Here is an 18,217-nt window from a genome sequence, read left to right on the forward strand (position 1 = left end):
TTTCAATCTCAATCATTTTTCAATCAAATAGCCGCAGGCGCACCGCATTGGCTCATTGGATAACCATAAAAGTGTCGGTCGTATGAGGCATGGCCGGCGCCGGCTTATCTGTTAGCCTCAGCCGTGGCTATTTCGCTGCTGTCGGCCACTATCAACTGACCGCCGTCCGTGCGCGCCGCGGAAAATAATTTGAAATGTAAAGCATGGCGGTCGACGCTGCCAGATACGCCGCCGGACGCCGCCCTCAATAGGCTGACGATCAATGGCGTTTTTGCAGCGGCGGGAGCTTGCAAGCTCTTTGTTTGCGTGCTGCCGCCGCTGGGCTCTTTGTATATTCGTGCGGCGGCGACTGCTGCATTTGGGTCGCCGCGTCGATGGCCGCGCTGGCTTGGACGCGCTCGGGCGGTCGCATCTTTTTGTCTCAGACGCCGCCACTCTGGAGATTTCATTACGGCTTCCATCAGCGCTAAATGAGGGAGCACTTTGACTCGGTGTGAAATTGAATGGACAGGTAAATTAGATTGCAGATGGCTGTTGATTGAGTAAAATCAAAGTCGGATGGACAATGGCCGGCCGATGGGTTCGCGGCTGCGTCTCATCTCGCGCTCAATCCGTCAGCGGCCTCCCTGTCCGCCCTCTGTCCGCCGGCCGAGCGCAGCTCGATCGCCTCCAGCCACCACCGCGGCGGCGACGGCGACGGCGCTCCCCGGCCGCCCATCTGAAATTCCGTCCGGTGCCGACGCTGCACGCGCGGCCGGCCCTGTCCACGCGTGGTCGCCGTTTACATATCGCCGCCGGTAACAATCTGGCCTCTGATTGCGCCCTGTTGACTCTATCAGCCCGCACGATTCATATGCTGAATACGGAATCAATGTAAATGCCCCGCCGCCGTCCCCGTCCTCGCCGTCGCTGTGGTAGAACACCGAACGGCGAGGATACGGGGAAACCGTCGCTGCAAAACCGTCTTGTGATGTCACTGTCGTCACTGATGCGGTGACGAGTGCCGTCTGATCCGACCAGAACGAATGCGTGATATTTTTTTGTGGTGATCTGCTTGTATATTTGAGTTCACTGGGAGGGGCACTAGACCGCAAACGAGTCGATTCATAGACGGCGTCCTGCGTTTGGCCATCTACATGCGTGTCGGTCATCCGTATAAACAGTACTTCAGAAATAAAACCTTTTCCACACAACTACAGCCCTCTCATGCTATGTGAAATCGTTACTAACATGTTATATAGTCAAGCGATCCACGCGACAATTACTACAAGTGCTTAATGACAAGCAGCTTCAAACGCTTGAATATTTGACATTGTGCTCTATTCTAGGCAAAGTACATAGCGAAGTCACTGTATTAACAACGTCGTCCGACGGCCAGACAGCGCTGTCTCGTCGTCAGTCAAATGCTGCGGCGTGGCGCGTCGATTCCGACACCCGCGCCGCCGCGTCTGTCTGGACAGGGTCGTTAGAGCGTCCCGCAGACGAGGGTGCCGACTGCCCCTCAGACATCGCCTCCGCCACCGCCGCCGGCCCCTGTCCGGTCCCCGCCGCCAGTTTATGCATATATTGAGCGGCACAACAGAGCCAGCCATGCGAGCAGACGCAGAGATTGTTGAATAAACTTGGGCCTGGCCGGCAGATAAAATGTCCACAGTCAAAGATTCAATTACGGCGGCAAATTGAGTGCGGCCGGGCCGGCGCTGTGACGGCTGGGGAGAGGGTGGGGAGCGGGAGACGTCGGACGTCTGCTCGGCCATCCCCGCAGTCATCCAGCTGGATACTCCGTGGACACTCCCTGGACTCTTCCTGGGACAGGCCCGGGGTATTTCCTGGACCCTCTCTGAGCGTTTCTATACATTTCCTGAACAGTGAACAGCCCCTGAATCAATGTTAGTTCATCCTCTCTGCATCATCTGGCTTGTATCTTTTTATGCACCACTCCGTTATTACAACAGAGATTTTCTGGGACGGAAGCCAGCTACGGATATATTCAGCTAATACCATCCAAGTATTGGGTGACTTGTGGAAACTAGGTGCGATGTTCCTTTTAAATTTCTTGAAAGCATCAGCGATAGTTAGATTAAAGTTTGGCGTTGTTACTTTGAGCTTGACTGAGTCTTTAGTGCACCAGTTTAGGGTCGCTCAAGTGTTACCCTTCTCGAAAAGTTTCGTGGAAATTCCTCTGTCGATAATGATGCTTATATACAAGGGTATTGCCCTTACTAGCTGATACATGTGCAAGCATATCACCACTCATACGGACATTATTTCCCGTATTTATGAATCGCTCTTCCACGGCATTAAAACCTTATCGCACTCTGACCAGCCCTGAGACCGACCGAGTGACTAACCATGTGACCAGCCACTAGCCAGTTATGACCAACCCTGCAACCTGTCCTGTGCCCGACCCTGTGACCCCTAACTGACTCCCTCCCCTCTATCGGCAGACTCCGGGATCAACGGTGACCTGGACGACGGACGGAGCGACTCCTCGGAGGGCGCGGTGGGTGGCGGCGGCGGCGGCGCCGACCCGGCCGGCGACCTCTCCAGAGAGGACTCGCTGGACTCGGAGAGGGACGGGGTGCTGAACCTGGCACCGCAGCGCGACTCTGGCTCACCACCGGCCGCGCGCCTGGCGCCGCCGCCCCCGCCGCCGCCCCCGCCCTCAGCGGCCGGCGTGCAGGCCGCTCTGGCCGCCATCCAGGCTGGTCACATGACGCTGACACAGGTAGGTCATGGAGCAAAGAGAGATTTTCCTTTCTGGTCTCGCCTTCCACCCTCTTTTGTCACCCTGGAGAGGGGGATATTTGTTTTGCAGGTCACCAAACAGACCGATTATGGGCCTGCGTTACGCACGGGTGCCGCTAACGCGTGGTTAGCTACCAAACCGTGGTATTCCCAGACCAAGGTCACCAGAGGTCGGCCGAGGTCGCTGAGCCCGACCGATCACACGCATTCATCTGGTGGCCGGTCCGGTCCGTAATGAACTCATCGTTGAAACATTACTATTGATTTGTAATGCCGGCTACCCTTTGATTAGGGATGCCGCCCAGGGCTGATTAGTCGGCATATCGACCCTGTGCCGTGCGTGCCCGTGGGCTGCTCCGATGACCCCGCTCTGACCCTGAACGCCCGGACAGCAGGCGACAGCAGGAAACGGGCAACAGATTGTATATGTATCAAACAAACATGGTTAGATTGGGTAACGAAGACAGTAAAGAGTTGGTTGAAATGGGTTGTGTGCTGAACTAGTGCGACAACCAACCAACGAAAAGGAAGCAGATAACCGTATCGTGCGACAGACTCCAAAAAGAGCAGCTGTTCTCGGTGTTACTGGTATTTTGCTGTCCGTCCCAAACTTAAAGGGACCCTCCCACCTTAACATTAGATTTGAGTTGAGATAGCCAAAATGGGGTCCCTGGCTCACAATTACCGGTTTCGGCACTCACAACATCGAGAAATGCCTTAAATCGGAAATATTGAATTTCAAAATTGCAGCATTTTGATTCAGAGGGGCTAATGCATAGGAATACCCCTCTGAATGTGTGACGTCAGCGCAGATATCTAACGATTTTTAAATGTTTGACTAAAACGTTTTGTAGCACGCGGTGGTATATGCTGCTTTGCGCGCAACAAATGCCGCACTTTCAAATAAAGTGGCTAGAGGAACAGCGGAGATCCCAAAAAGTAAACAAAAGTAAAAGTCTAATATCTTGAAAACCGGTGAATATTTTTCGATGAAATTTGGTAGATATTTGTTTTTGCTCTTTCTGAACCGAGCGACATCACTTTCATGCCAATTCATAAACTTTTTTGAAGGTGGGAGGGTCCCTTTAACCAAAATATATCATCATGTCATCCAAAAAGCGGTAACCTGAGCTAAGGTCACCGTAAGCAATACGTTTTCATTTTTCGGCGGAATTGCTTTCGGCTCAGTTGCGGTAATAGGAGAGGTGATGTACGCCATACTCTGAAATTTAACCTCCATGTCCATAGGAAAGGCCTGTCGTCATTTATCTTTATCATATTTGTATCTAAAGCATAGCTCTGGTTATGCATTTTTAAAGTTTATGGTGAGTGAGTAGGCAAATCAATGAAATGCGTTTGTCTGGTTTTGTTGTTTCCTTACTTCTACTCTTACCACTCAAGCACATACAGTCACATGTCGCATAGTGGACAGTGTCATGCATACACGAAGACAGACAGTCAGACAGGCATACGGGCAGACAGGCAGACATGCAGGCAGACACACACTCGGCCGTTGTTAGATGACCACCAGGTTCGCTGTGTTCGCCTGAAAACAGAGGGGTGCGGATGTTCAGACTAGGAAGGGAGAGGGGCGCTGGAGAGGGGAGACGCTCGCCGTACGACTATAAGATGTCTAGTTCTACGATGAAAAGCGGGAAGGCCAGATGTTTAGGTACGACCAAATACGTCGGAGGAGAAGATACTTGCGCAAAACAATAGGAGAATCGTAAAATGCATAGTGACCATTCGTGAACGGTGAGCTATTTTTTCATTATAGTTCCATTTTATCATAAAGATTAGTTACAGCCAGGGCTGCGGAGTCGGAGTCGGAGTCGGAGTCGGAGTCGGTCGGAGTCGACAGTTGTGACCGGAGTCGGAGTCGGAGTCGGAGTCGATTTTAGAAACCCGAGCCGGAGTCGGAGTCGGAGTCACCGAAAATCTGTCGACTCCGCAGCCCTGCTAGGTCTGCGGAGTCGGAGTCGGGAGTTGGAGTCGGTCGGAGTCGACAATTCTGCCCGGAGTCGGAGTCGGAGTCGCCGAAAATCCATCGACTCCGCAGCCCTGGTTACAGCTACGAAGAATGACACGAACAGTTTTTGTCCATTAGTGTCAAATGTCTTGCTGAATTTATTTTTAGTAATTGCTTCAATATTCACCAAACGAAAAAGAGAGGTAATCTTTATCGCGCATCTTGCGGGATGCGTTCGATGACGGCTCTGTCGGAGACTCGGTAAATGTCGCTCAGTCGCGGGCAGCCGCTAACAAAAAGTGACCTCGTTCTCGTCCCGGTTCTGGTCTGGCGAGAAATTGGCACTAGTGGAGCATCCTATGGCGCCCGCATTCAGCACAGAGCTGTACCGTTACCGGTAACGAAGGCAAACACAGGTCTGGAAAAGGCTGCAGGATGTTTTGGCCTAGGAAATCTGGATGATGAATACGGATACAAAGTGGCGCAAATTAATTGGATAGCCTTAAAAGGACTTACGACAAAGTTTGAAATAAAAGTCGTCCTAAACGTTTCATTGAAATAAACGACGGCTTGTCTTCTATACGAAATGTAACTATACCTAATATTTGATATGCGACCCCAACAAGAAGAGTTTGATAAAACGTTACCACTGTTGTTGGTTTTCCAGGACGTACTCTTGTCTCATGTCCACTTTACCTAATAAAAACTCCATCCCATAGTCTCTCATCGCTGTACGCAGATGGCGCTGGTGCGCTCGTGGCTGACCTTGACCCGTGTTGTGTCGCCCCGGCAGCAAATCATGTTGCACAATCAGCTGGCGGCGGCGGCAGCGGCAGCCAATCAGGTGCCGGCGATGTCCGCGGCGTACGGCGGCACGATGAGCGGCTTCGGAGGAAACAGCGAGTCCATACAGGTGAGTCCATGCGCATCGAAAATCGAGATTAGTTGGCCCGCGGTGATTATACATTACATAGATAAAACGCAGCCGTTTTTCGAGCGGTAGAGATAATGTTGGAGATATTTGTTAGAGGCAAAATTAACTCTTAGAAGAATAAATAAATATACTTTCTCATAAGAGCCGGTTAGTTTCTCATCGGTCATCTCTCGTATAAAGCTCACTTCCTTGCTTCAGCATCACTGAGATACCGTGACTGTCAAGCCCTAGGGGTGGGTTGGAGACAAACAACTAACTATACCTACCATAACTTTGTAATATTCATTGCAGTTAGATTCGAGCAAAATCATTAAACCATTGAGTAACGCGATGCGACAACTGCTCGCTGTCACCATCTCAGCCGTCACACAGTCCAAAGAGGCTCTTGCGGTCCGAACGCTGATGATGTGAAAGTACTACTTCTCATTGATCAGACAGGTGGATAATGGATATAGCAAAGGTACTCAGGGACTCGTATGACTCGTATGACAAAGTGACATTGATTGTATGCGTAGCGATCAGCATTCAGCCCTTCAGAAGCTGACGTAAAATAATGTATGCAATTAGACACCGCACTCAGCGATCACGGTGATGACGTCACCGCCGTTGTCAGGCTCTGCTGGCGGCGCTGAAGCAGCAGCTGCAGCACCAGCAGCAGACGCTCCAGCAGCAGCTGCAGCAGTTCATGATGATGAGTCCTGCTGGAGGTCACGGCCACCTCTCGGCGCAGCAGCTGTTTCTGCAGAACCAGGTGAGCGGAAGTCCTTCCCAGGCATATCGTGTGTTGATGTGACACAAATACAGTTTTGTAGAAATGTGTGACGTGACACATATGTACATGTATTCTTTATTCTTTTTAGTAAATTGTTCCGTTTTGTTCAATGAAATTAATGCCTTGAATGGTAGGTATGGCTTGAATATCAGGTTTCCGGATTCTTCAAATGAGTTTTTATTGAACGAGGTCTTTTAGCGGACCTTCGAACCTACGTACATTGCAAAACATCTTACAAGGAGGCAATGACAGCAAACAAAACTATTTAATATCACGGCTGTCATGGCACCTTTATATTATGCAACCTGCTTTTATTCCATTGGTGCGTTGCCAAGCGTTTGCAGTTGAGTGCACATTAACTGGCAACTCCTCTATGGATTCAGCTTTTCACATGAAGTTATTAGAAGTTGAGTGACACGTCAGCTGGATGTCGAGAATCGGTTGTTATTCGGCCGAGTGAATGAAGGTGGCATGTCGATTGTACTTTTCTGATCTTTTCTCTACTGAGTTGAGAAGGCTCGATGCGATACGGATCGTTGATTATTTGACCACTGACCAGCCTTTTTTGTGCATTGATTCACGGCCCAGACGTTTCTATGTGACTAGTCAGGTATTATGCATTGAAAGCCTTGATTAGTTCCGTGATTTCCGAGAAGTTAGTTCCGTTACGATACATACCAATAAGTATATGCCTCTGCGCGTGCAAAGGTCCCTATATGCCTTTCAATAAAAGGCATGCCTCGTGTGTCAAACCATATTGACGACAGGTCATATCATCAAAATCTTGTTTGGTATAGGTAGTAGAAGAACAGATGATGAAATGTCCTCTAAGATGACATTACCACCGTGCTTACAAATTGATGGAAGATCGCCCAGTGAATCTAAGCAAGTGAAGTCTATCAAAGAGTATATTTAGAAGACTGCAAGAACTTCGAGTATGAGCTAGCTTTAAAGTTGGAATACCTGATTTACTTTCCATTTTACTGTATTATCTTTGACACTAAGTAGCCTCATCCCTTACAGTCTACATGTGACCTGACCTGAGTGACCCATCTCACCCTCTCAGTCCTCCCCCTCCAGCCAGCGGCGGCCACCGGTAGCCCATCGGACCGCGTCTACCTGTCGCAGCCTCCCTGCCGGTACACTCCCGAGCGCGACAGCCTAACGAAATTTAAGGCGGCGTAAATTCGGCCGGCGACGCCGCCTTTCAGCGTAGGCGGTCACCAATTCATCCGGCGGAGGCGGCGTCTCCAGCAAACAGAGGACGCGCACGCCCCCTCCCCTCCCGCTCACCCCACCCCCGGCGGACCGGTCGCGCCGCCGGTCGCCACATCAATACTCCCATATTGAAGACAGTTGCAGGCCAAAATGGCCTCCGCGGCGATAAATTCAAATGGACAGCGTCCAGCGATTTCGGCGCGGCGGCGCGCGGCTCTGTTTGAATACAGCCGGGGACGGTGGCCGCCGCTGGTCTCCGCTCGTGTCCACCCCCGCCTCATCCCCCAGTCGGTCCGGCCGGCCTCTCCCCGGGGGATAATGAGCCTGAGCGTGGGGGCGCCAGACTCAATAAGTTACGGCCGCCGGCGCCGCCGAAACGCATGCTAATTCGGCGGGCCGTCTTGAAATATTGACCTTTGGGGAGATGCCTCTGGCCGCGATGTATTCAGCCGGCGGCCGGCCGGCAGGGCGACAAAGGCCAACCCAGGCCCATAAAGGACGCCCTCATTCGGCGCTATTCAGAGGGCCATAATAAAACGAGTGGACGAACACATAATGCACTGGGGGGAGGCGGCCAGCGCATCAAATCAGCAGTTTGCATTTCGGTCGCGTAAAAAACAAACTTAGTTTGCCTCGGGCTGGATAAAATTCGTGTTTTCGCCGCGCCGTTGCGACGAGCAACAATGGTGACCAGTCTGCCGAGGGATGGACGGAGCGACAAGGAGCCCTCGCGCCCGTGCCATCAGGATTTATGTTCATGCAAATTGCTAAGCTTATCTGGGGCTATCAAAAGATTACATCGTGCGGACAATGGCCTCGGGGGATGGCGGCCGGCAAATGGGATGAAGGGACTTTTCACCCCAAAATGCGTGGAGCTGTGTACTGCTGTCGGCAGCGATGGGAAGGCCGAAAAGAGCACAAACTGCATATAGCTGAAAAACGATGCTAGTGAACTATTAGGATTACTAGATAAAACTGAAAATAAATTACAAAATATAAAATTTAACCGATAAAATGGTACCTACCGCCACGTAGACAATAGAAATGGCCATTGTGGTTCAAAATTACACCCATCAGCAGTATTGAACGGTGCATCAGGATAATCCCATCATCAGGCATGCTGCTTTTGGACATGGCCTGAAATTTCAGCGGCCCGTTTCCCAGTCGGGAGGTGGCCTCGGCGGTCCATTACCGGCGTCTCTGTAAATGTCTGGCCTGTTTGTTCAGCCGTTCGCTGATTTTCTCGTCTGTCTCAAACCATCAGCCAATTCTTGCAGCGTCCTGAATCGCCGGATTATCCCAACCACCGCGCAGCGCCGCGCTATTTTCACCACGGCTACTGCATTAGCAGGTCGACGTACTGCCATAACTGGAGGTCGACTCTGGTTTGGCAGAAATAAAGCGGCCGGTTACCAGCCACTACACTGTCCTGAAGGTGATCGACCTCTCCTCTGTCATCAGACTCAGCGCTTGACCTGCTTCCAGCTCTTTTATGACCTCCTAGATCTCCCGCTACCTGTGATATGTGCACCGTATCCGTGACCTGTGATCCTTCTCTGTGATGTGCGGCATGGCGCTATGTTGTGACCCGTTTCTGTGATCTGTGCTTCGTGCCTGTGACCTGCCCTCCGTGATCACCTCCCGTTTCTTTGCGCCGCAGGGTCTGTTGCAATCCGGGCTCCTACCAGCCGGTCTGCAGAGCTCTCCGACCGTCAGCCACGCCCAGGTGGCGCAGGTGCAGCAGCTGGCGCAGGCAGCTCAGCAGCTGCAGCAGCTGCAGAAGCAGCGGCAGCTGGCCGGGCCACCGTCTCCCAGCCCGCCGCCGAGCGGTCTTCTGGCGCGCCACCCACCGCCACCGCCACCACCCGTCTCGTGCGGCGCTCGGTTCGGGCCTCAGCCGCCGGCCAGCGTCGCGGGCCAGCACGGACCACCCCCGCCGCCACCGGCCGCGCCCATCCGCTACACAGAACCGCCGCCTGACGAGACCACTGACCTGGAGGAGCTGGAGCAGTTCGCCAAAACGTTCAAACAGCGTCGCATCAAGCTCGGTGAGTGGCGCGAACGATCAGAGGACGGGAGAGGTGGGGAAGGGTGCGTGATGCTGCCTTCTATGGGATTGGTTGGGGACTGGACTGGGTGTAAGAACGAGCCAGAAAGGAAGCCAGCAAGACAACCAAAGCAGCTCGGGCATAGCCTGTCAGAAATAACATGTCATATTATTACGGACCACTAAACTCCTATCGGACCGATCAGGTTAAATATGAACGTAACCAAATTAGTTGAGGCACATTGGCATGCTTTTGGCATTAGTTAAAAGTAATGTGGGAATTCTACTGTGCAATTAGCATCGCTGTGCTATAGCCGTAAGCGGATTGCACATTGACCTTATGTTATTGTATCTGTTCCAGGATTCACTCAGGGCGACGTCGGCCTGGCGATGGGCAAAATGTACGGCAACGATTTCTCCCAAACGACCATCTCCCGGTTCGAGGCACTCAACCTAAGCTTCAAGAACATGTGCAAGCTAAAGCCGCTGCTTCAGAAGTGGCTGGCAGATGCCGATAGCACTATGTCCAGGTAAGCTAAAACGAACTATGTATAGGTAAAAGCGAAACCATCAATACGCTCAGATAGCTACCAATGTCTCTTGTTATCAATGTTCAGTTCCAATGGTCAATGTTCCGAGGCGTGTTATTTATTCATTATACCTAATTCTCGGTAGTTGCTGGGTGTCTTGACGCTAAATGCTGCTGCCAACCACATCGCTTCAACCACGTCTTTCACTAGTTTTATCTCATGCACTAGTTCTGTCTGGCCGACTAATTATTCGTCAGTCCCAGCCAGCTCTCTCATTAATCAAGTTATAACCCTCCCCCTGCCATCTCGCCCGCAGTCCGTCGCACGTCACGCCGCCCCACAGCACGGCCGATTCTATGGGCCGCCGGCGCAAGAAGCGTACATCCATCGAGACGGGCGTGCGCGTGGCGCTGGAGCAGGCCTTCAACCAGAACCCCAAACCCACCTCAGAGGAGATCTCCATCCTGGGCCGCCACCTGCTCATGGAGAAGGAGGTGGTCCGAGTGTGGTTCTGTAACCGGTAAGCACACCGCGGGACCTTGGCACAGCACTGCCGGGATACGGAGGGCGCTGAGGGATATAGCTCGGTGGTTATGTTGGGATTTATCGAAAATTAAAGGTAATGAATTTGTTAGAAGAAAGTCTGGTCTCTGGTGGGTGCCATAAGGAAAGCTATTATCTTACGGGAAATGTGTTTTTATTGTTCGTTAGTGTTGCCTTGTAAACGTCAACCATTGTGTATTTAAAGTCATGGAAAAGTAGCCATGGATACATTCGAATGCATTGTTGCTCTTATTTTGGCTCATAGTTGATTGTTGTCATCGCGTGACCATTAATGAGCGCTACTTAAGTATGCATTTTATGCATAATTAATAGCACATGTTCCATGCCACCAAAGTGATACACTTAGCAAAATAATCCTTGGAATACGAACAATAGAATCATTTCCTAATGACATGCAGACTGTCGGCATAATCTTCCCCAGATCGCCTTAGGTCATGCTGCTAGCCACGAGGTTCGTGCCGTTTACGAGTAACGCCGCCTTTGTTACAGTAGACAGAAGCAGAAGCGGATCAGTACGCCGACGGCGTCGATGGGCTCGCCGCAGCCGTCGTTCCCGACCTACTCGTCAGCCAACTCGGGCGGCTCAGTGCCGTCGCCGCACTCGTTGCCGTCGCCCATCTCGCCGCCGATGTCGTCGCCGCTGCCGCAGTACACCGCTGCCAGTTCGCCGGGAAATCCGTACAAGGACTGACCCTCACTGGGCTGGGCCGAGCCGGGACCCAGCCGCACGCCGCCCAGACCGCTCCACGACGCGCCGCCGCCGCCGGCTCAGCCTGGCTCGGCGGCGCCGACACGGTCTAACATGGATCCGCCGCCAGCACCGGCCGCAGAGAGGGACTTCGAGGCGCCGCCATCGGACTACAACCTCACCTCCGCCGCACCGGCTACCAAACGCTCTCCGCCACCAAACCGCGGTACGGACGCACCTCCACACATCGGCTTTAACATGAATTCACCGCAGAGAAGCTCTGAGCACGGCTACGAGCCGACAGAGGCGGCCGACCTGCGAATGGACTCTCCGAGGGCGGGGTACGACCCGTCTCTCTGCTGCCCAGGCACGCAGTCGCCCAGCCCCGGCGCGTATGGCCCACCGGGACAACTGGGTCACATCCGAGCCCTGCTCTCGGGCGAGTACCGCTCTGATCCTCGAGGCAACAGCGGGGGCGGTCTCAACCTGGCCAACTTCAGCACGGGGCTGCTGCGCTCTCGACCGGAGCCGGGCCGCGATTACGACGGGCCGTACGGGGCTCCGCCGGAGCGCGGTCTGCTGGCGCACGGCTACCGTCGCGCCCGACTGGAGCCACCGAACCACGAGCAGCCGTCGGGCGGAGCCGTGTACGACTTCAGCGGCGCCCCGTCCCCCGAGCGACTGACCACGCCTCCGGGTCGCTGGCCCGCGTGAGCCGGCCCCGGGACACACCGACCCAGTCCGGCACGACCAGCCCTGCTGGCGCGCGGAGCCGGGTGTAGACGCCGTTTTCCATCAGATTCTGCCGAGCAGTGACGGGGGGCGCCTCGGCCGCCGCCCACTGACCAGTGCGAGTGATAGACACAGAGACGTAACGCTTTGAGCGTGGTCTATAAAGGGACACGGAGGGAGGGGCTGCCGCCTGTCTTCCAGACCCCCGGCCCGAGCCGGGTGCGGCCGGCAGTCACGCCACTGACTGACAGACAGGGTACACTCCCACACACAAACAAAGCATAAAATGTACGCATATCATACACAAGGACACAATTGGTCGTACATTAGCCACTCTAACACACAAAATGAGCACACAAACACTCACATTTGATGGTGAATATAGATACATGCATACCTACAAAGGGCACACCAGTTCCTATTTGGTATTAACTTATCACGCGAGGTCCAACGTGGGCGAATGGGCTCAACGCGAAGCGCGCTCACAGGAGCACCACATATAGATTGATTACGCAGTGCGCCCTGTAGATAGTAATACGATATATTCCGTGAATGTGCGCGCAAAGCCCGGCTTATAGGGAGCACTGTTCCTGGTTGGGATCGAGATCGTTGGATGTCCGAGTCGGTCATATTTCGGCGAGGCCTCGCCACGCGTGTGTGCGTGTGTAACTCCGTTCTGTGTGTTGTTCCCGCCTGCTTGCATGAGTGTGCGCCACCGACGGGCGCAGTTGCGCGAAGGTACAAGCCGTGTTCTGTCGCGTGCGTGAGGCGCTCGTGCGCGCGCGACCGTCGCCGAGTAGCCGGGGAGTGGCAACTGATCGTGTCTCCCCACTAGTCGCTTCCTCAGGTAACAAGCATGGCCCGGCCCGCAGCGGCCGCGGGGGAGGCGAGACCCGACACACATACACACACACGCGAGCGCGCCCCGAGTGTTTCGTTTTGTTCCACGGGTCCTCTAGGGTTACGTTGTACCTGTATCTCAGATCAGTTCCATGCTGGGGGGTGGCGATCGGCGGCTAGGTTTGTCTCACTGTCGGTAGAATGCGGTAGAGAGCGGTAGAATCCCACAGAGTCGACCCCCTCCACGACCGAATGTGTGAATGGTTCTGCGTGGGTGCATGTCCGTGTAAATACATGTGGATATTTTTGTAAAGTGTTCGGTAGCCGCGCCGTTGGTGTATTTACAGGGTGTTTAGTTATTTTCTTCGGCGATCACTCAGTGATCCAGTGTTTGAGCGGTGTGGACACCGTGTTAATTCTAAAATTAACTATATTTCGCTAGAAGACTGTTGTACCTAATGGCGGCGTTAATTATCGTGTACGCAAACATCGTCATTGTGCTGCTTTGTTAATTATTTTGTAGACACACGAAATACAAAACTGTACTGTCAGAGGTGTTTCACATGGTGCGGTAAACGGGAGCCTAAAAATAGTGACGGTTTAGGCACTGCGACGTGCTAAAGATAAATCCTAAAAACCTTTTTTAACAATTGTATGCATAAGATCCAAAAGCATTGCAAATAATCACGCTAAATTGACTTGAAACAATATAAAATGAAGCGACACAAACGTCATGTTTCACAATTACTTCTTTACACCCACGCCACTACTCCAGTAACGGCTTGTCATCATCGTTCAGTGGATTTTCAGTATCGCCACCTACCGGTGACCGTCTGCCCGAGGTCAAGGCCACTGCAGTGGGCGGGGCCTGGCAGCGGGGCTCGGCCAGGATTGGTCGAGCCGTGGTGGAGACCGGGGCCGGCAGTTTGACGGCCGGTGGGCGGCTGACGAGTGACCCGGACGGAGGGGGCGGCGGCGGCGGCAGCGGCGGGGGCGGCAGCGCCAGCAGGGGCTGTGACGGCAGCGGCGGAGGCGGCGGGGGTATCGGAGGGTAGGTGCAGATGAGAGTCGACGGGCCCAGCAGCGCCGACTCCTCGTCCACTGCTTCTGGGTCCGGCTGACCGGGCACGTGGACACGCACTGACCGCCGGATAGCCCGACAGAGAGCCAGACCGCGCCAGAACACGAAACCCACGCCGGTCACTGAAACGGAGGACACAGACGGGTCATGCTCGGCCAAAACAATAGTTCTAACTCGTAATGGGTCCTAAAGAAATGTAACTTAACCCTCGCATGTGTAGGGGGGGTCGGATGGACCCCCCATGGTTTTTCGCGAATAACTCGCGTAAAAAGCGGCCGATCGCAACGAAACTTTCAGTACCCTCGCATTGATCAATTTTACACCGACCCTTAAAATTTCATGACCCTGACCCTAATGACCTTTGACCTGTGACCTCTTTTCCGAGACCATGTTTGGCCGGAATCGCGACTCCGCGTATGTCGGCACGCATTAGCCGCGCGTTTGCAAGCTTTTCGTGGTTTCAAACGTTCAAACATGTGATTTGATGTTACTCCCATGCATTAGGGTGGGTGTCAAGGTCACCTGAAGGTCAGGTCAGGTCATTGACCTTTGGTGACCTCGGGTGACCTCGGTTCACTTTTTCGAGTTTTACATGTTTCTAGGCTAGTTTTTGGAGCTGAATTCGAATTTAGCAACCATTTGAAGATTTACGAAGCAGTTTTGGTGCCTTCGTAACATGTTACGAAGCTGTCAGAGGCGGTTGACACGTACTACGAATACCCGTCACAACCCCTACCGGTTGACCTGACCTGACCTGACCCGACCTGGTCTAAATGCTTCAAGACATCATCTGTGATCAAAACTAACACGATATTCGTGATCAGCACCCCGAAAAACCCCTTAGCAGCCACACTTTACGACTTTCTAATAGGTCCCAATTTTCCCGACTTTGGGTCATTGACCTGACCTGGAAGGTCAACCAATGACCTAGGACCTTAAAATTAGGTATCATCGGATTCCTCTCGTCACGGGCAACACGCTCGTTTTTCCGCGAAGCTCTAGCTCGATCAGGGGCCAAACGGCAAGGGGGGGTCCAACCGACCCCCCCCCCCTACACATTAGAAGCTGGCAAACGCTGCACACATGCGAGGGTTAAGATAAATAGCCAAGAATGATGAGACCAAGTTAAAAGCTCAGAACAATTAGCTCAGCAAGCTTCCGTTTCGCTTATGAAAAAGAAGTCAGTATGTTTCCTCAGCAGGCAAAGGAAAGGACACGTTTTCATTTTCTCGCCGGACCTGTACCCTTATAACAAAACACCGATGGAAAGACATAATATGAGCCCATGTCCTAACTAAAATAAAACCAGTATAACGCCTTTTGTGGCGACTAACGGAGCGAGCGAGAGGGTGGGCCTTGCACGTGCGAAATTGCGAGGGGGTACCTCCAACTGACTTGTGCACGGCACCTTACTAACCGGTCTCTAGCGATGTGCCAAATTTGAGCACAATCGGCCCAGCCGTTCTCGAGATCTGGAAGCGGCACCCTGGACGTGCGCACGTGCAAAATGGGTCCCAACTGACTTGTGCACGGCACCCTACTAACTGCTCCGTAACCGTGTACCAAATTTGAGCGCAATCGGTCCAGCCGTTCTCGAGATCTGGAAACGACCCCTGCACGTGCGCACGTGCAGCAGCACCCCAACTCTGGCACATGGATATGCATTGCCTAGTGGGTGCCTACCTACATGCCAACTCTCAGCGCAATCGGTCCAGTAGTTACCGAGATATTGCAACAATTACAAAAGTGACACCTCTTGGTTTTGCACGTGGCACGTGCATAAGGGGTCACCCACATGCATCGGGAATAGTGCAATACTTGGTAGAAGGAATGAAGCTACCCTATAAAAATTACCGCATGTAAATCGGTCAAGTGGTTGCTGAGATATAAGCCTCGCAAAAGCGTGACCACGGCCGGCCGGCCGGCCGGCCGGCCGGCCGCTCATACTCAGAAATTTCCGTTAATCTAAGGAAAGACTACGCTCGCTTCGCTCGCTCCGTAACCAGTATAACGCCTTTTGGGGCGACTAACGGAGCGAGCGAAAGGGTGGGCCTTGCACGTGCGAAATTGCGAGGGGGTACCTCCGACTGACTTGTGCACGGCACCCTACTAACCGGTCTCTAGCGATGTGCCAAATTTGAGCACAATCGGCCCAGCCGTTCTCGAGATCTGGAAGCGGCACCCTGCACGTGCGCACGTGCAAAATGGGTCCCAACTGAGTTTTGCACGGCACCCTACTAACCGGTCCCTAACCATGTACCAAATTTGAGCGCCATCGGTCCAGCCGTTCTCGGGATCTGGAATCGACCCCTGCACGTGCGCACGTGCAGCAGCACCCCAATTCTGGCACATGGATATGCATTGCCTAGTGGGTGCCTACCTTCATGCCAACTCTCAGCGCAATCGGCCCAGTAGTTACCGAGATATTGCAACAATTACAAAAGTGACACCTCTTCGTTTTGCACGTGGCACGTGCATAAGGGGTCACCCACATGCATCGGGAATAGTCCAATACTTGGTAGAAGGAATGAAGCTACCCTACAAAAATTACCGCATGTAAATCGGTCAAGTGGTTGCTGAGATATAAGCCTCGCAAAAGCGTGACCACGGCCGGCCGGCCGCGGCCGCTCATACTCAGAAATTTCCGTTAATCTAAGGAAAGACTACGCTCGCTTCGCTCGCTCCGTAATCACATCAGGATTGGAGTATTGGTACGTTCATCAGCTAGGAAACAAATATCAACCCAATTTTTGAACGTTTTCAAACCATAACAAAATAGCGAGACCTCACAAAGTCACGAGAGGAGCTCCCTGCATTCACTGACCTGAGAGGGCAAACGCCGCGTAGGCCACGAGCGCTAGGGCTGAGTCGGTCCGGGAGCGCAGACGCACGGCTAGGATAACGATGGCAGACGGGAGCAGCAGGACCATTGAGGTGACCGCGCAAAAGAAGAAAACGCGCTGCCGGAGGTCACGCCGCCGCTGGGGAGAGAGCTGCTGGAGGGAGGGAGAAGGGGAGCTCGGAGGAAGTTTGTTTGGATGAGCACGTGACATTGCTTTTGAGCATGGAGAAGGGATGTAAGACAACACAATAGACAATATCCATTCATGAAAAGCACGCCACTAATTCGGTTACGCACCAATTTTGGGGATACGGGGATGGCACAGACGCTTAGGTTTAGCGAGGTCATGGTCACCCTAAGCAGAATTACTGTAATGAGTACCTGCAGGTACTGATCGTCACCACTGATCAGTTGATCAAGCAGGTATCAGAAAAATAGCTGCTCACGCTAAGCCGGTGATCGCATACCTATAGCATGAGACAGGCTGTTCCATTGTAACGTTTACTGCTATGGTTGTTGCGAGCCTAGGGGTTCAGTGAATAAAACGGTCGTCTTACCTCCAATTCAGAGAACTCAGGCTGGTATGTTGTGAACAAGCTTCGATAGTTGACCAAATCATCGTCGAAATCTGACAGCCAATTACTGTCACCCATTTTCCCATCTAAATGTTATCACAGCACACCAAAATAACGACGAAATTAATCAAGGGATCGCAGTGAAGGACAACGTGTCAAGTAGAACGTCACAGAAAAGTTGAATTGAATATCCCGCATCTTAGGTCACGCTGTCAGTTGCCAGATGTACCGTGTGAATAAGCGAAACACTGGATGATTTCATCAACCCAAATCTAATTTTTGAGTTACAGCTATCTTGTGTGTTTCTGATAAATGGATCTGAATGGATCCTGTCTTGTTTTATTATCAATACTTTTAATTGCAAAATAGAAACTCAACCATTTTATCAGGAGCTTTTCTGATGAAAGAGCTGCTTCATCGGGAGATTTTACTGGCTTCTAAATTTGCGTTTACGCTACTTGAAAGTTGAATGCTGTGTCTAATGTTGTAGCTTATGCCTAAGGCAGTTTGAAAAGTCGACGTTGTCATAAAAATAATAGCGTTGCATATAACAAGATGGCTCCGAAACGAAAAAAAAAAACGAACAAAAACGCTGTAGCTTGAATCCTACAAATATAATTTAGTTTACTGATATAAACGCTTCAAAATTGTATCAGCAACATTATAATATTTAAATA

General features: G+C 52.3%; 2 protein-coding genes across 6 annotated transcripts in view; one reads left to right on the top strand and one right to left on the bottom strand.

Moving 5' to 3' along the window:
• LOC122367168 (POU domain, class 2, transcription factor 3-like) overlaps positions 1-13,593 on the top strand; it is a 70,061-nt gene extending 56,468 nt beyond the window's left edge. For 2 of the 4 annotated variants that reach the window (XM_043340042.1, XM_043340044.1), the window contains exons 3-9: positions 2,448-2,728; positions 5,511-5,630; positions 6,265-6,402; positions 9,302-9,689; positions 10,050-10,218; positions 10,535-10,738; positions 11,272-13,593. In XM_043340042.1, coding sequence (XP_043195977.1) covers positions 2,448-2,728; positions 5,511-5,630; positions 6,265-6,402; positions 9,302-9,689; positions 10,050-10,218; positions 10,535-10,738; positions 11,272-11,473 — 1,502 coding nt within the window. In that variant the 3' untranslated portion in view covers positions 11,474-13,593. The remainder of the gene's footprint in view (positions 1-2,447; positions 2,729-5,510; positions 5,631-6,264; positions 6,403-9,301; positions 9,690-10,049; positions 10,219-10,534; positions 10,739-11,271) is intronic. The other 2 variants (XM_043340043.1, XM_043340045.1) reach the window with 1 other exon arrangement.
• LOC122367169 (verprolin-like) lies at positions 13,538-17,906 on the bottom strand. Of its 2 annotated transcripts, none has more exons than XM_043340046.1 (3): positions 17,523-17,906; positions 16,948-17,116; positions 13,538-14,245 (listed from the first exon to the last, which is right to left on the bottom strand). In XM_043340046.1, the coding sequence occupies exons 1-3, from the start codon at positions 17,616-17,618 to the stop codon at positions 13,809-13,811; spliced, it is 702 nt and encodes a 233-aa protein (XP_043195981.1). In that variant the 5' UTR covers positions 17,619-17,906; the 3' UTR covers positions 13,538-13,808. The 2 variants fall into 2 exon arrangements, with proteins under 2 accessions (XP_043195981.1, XP_043195982.1); XM_043340047.1 differs by having other exon boundaries at positions 16,948-17,119; positions 17,523-17,887.
• Between the last annotated feature and the right edge of the window lie 311 nt (positions 17,907-18,217).

This window comes from Amphibalanus amphitrite, unplaced genomic scaffold (assembly GCF_019059575.1).
Source record: "Amphibalanus amphitrite isolate SeventyFive unplaced genomic scaffold, NRLGWU_Aamphi_draft 000854F_arrow, whole genome shotgun sequence".
NCBI classification, from domain to species: domain Eukaryota; kingdom Metazoa; phylum Arthropoda; class Thecostraca; order Balanomorpha; family Balanidae; genus Amphibalanus; species Amphibalanus amphitrite.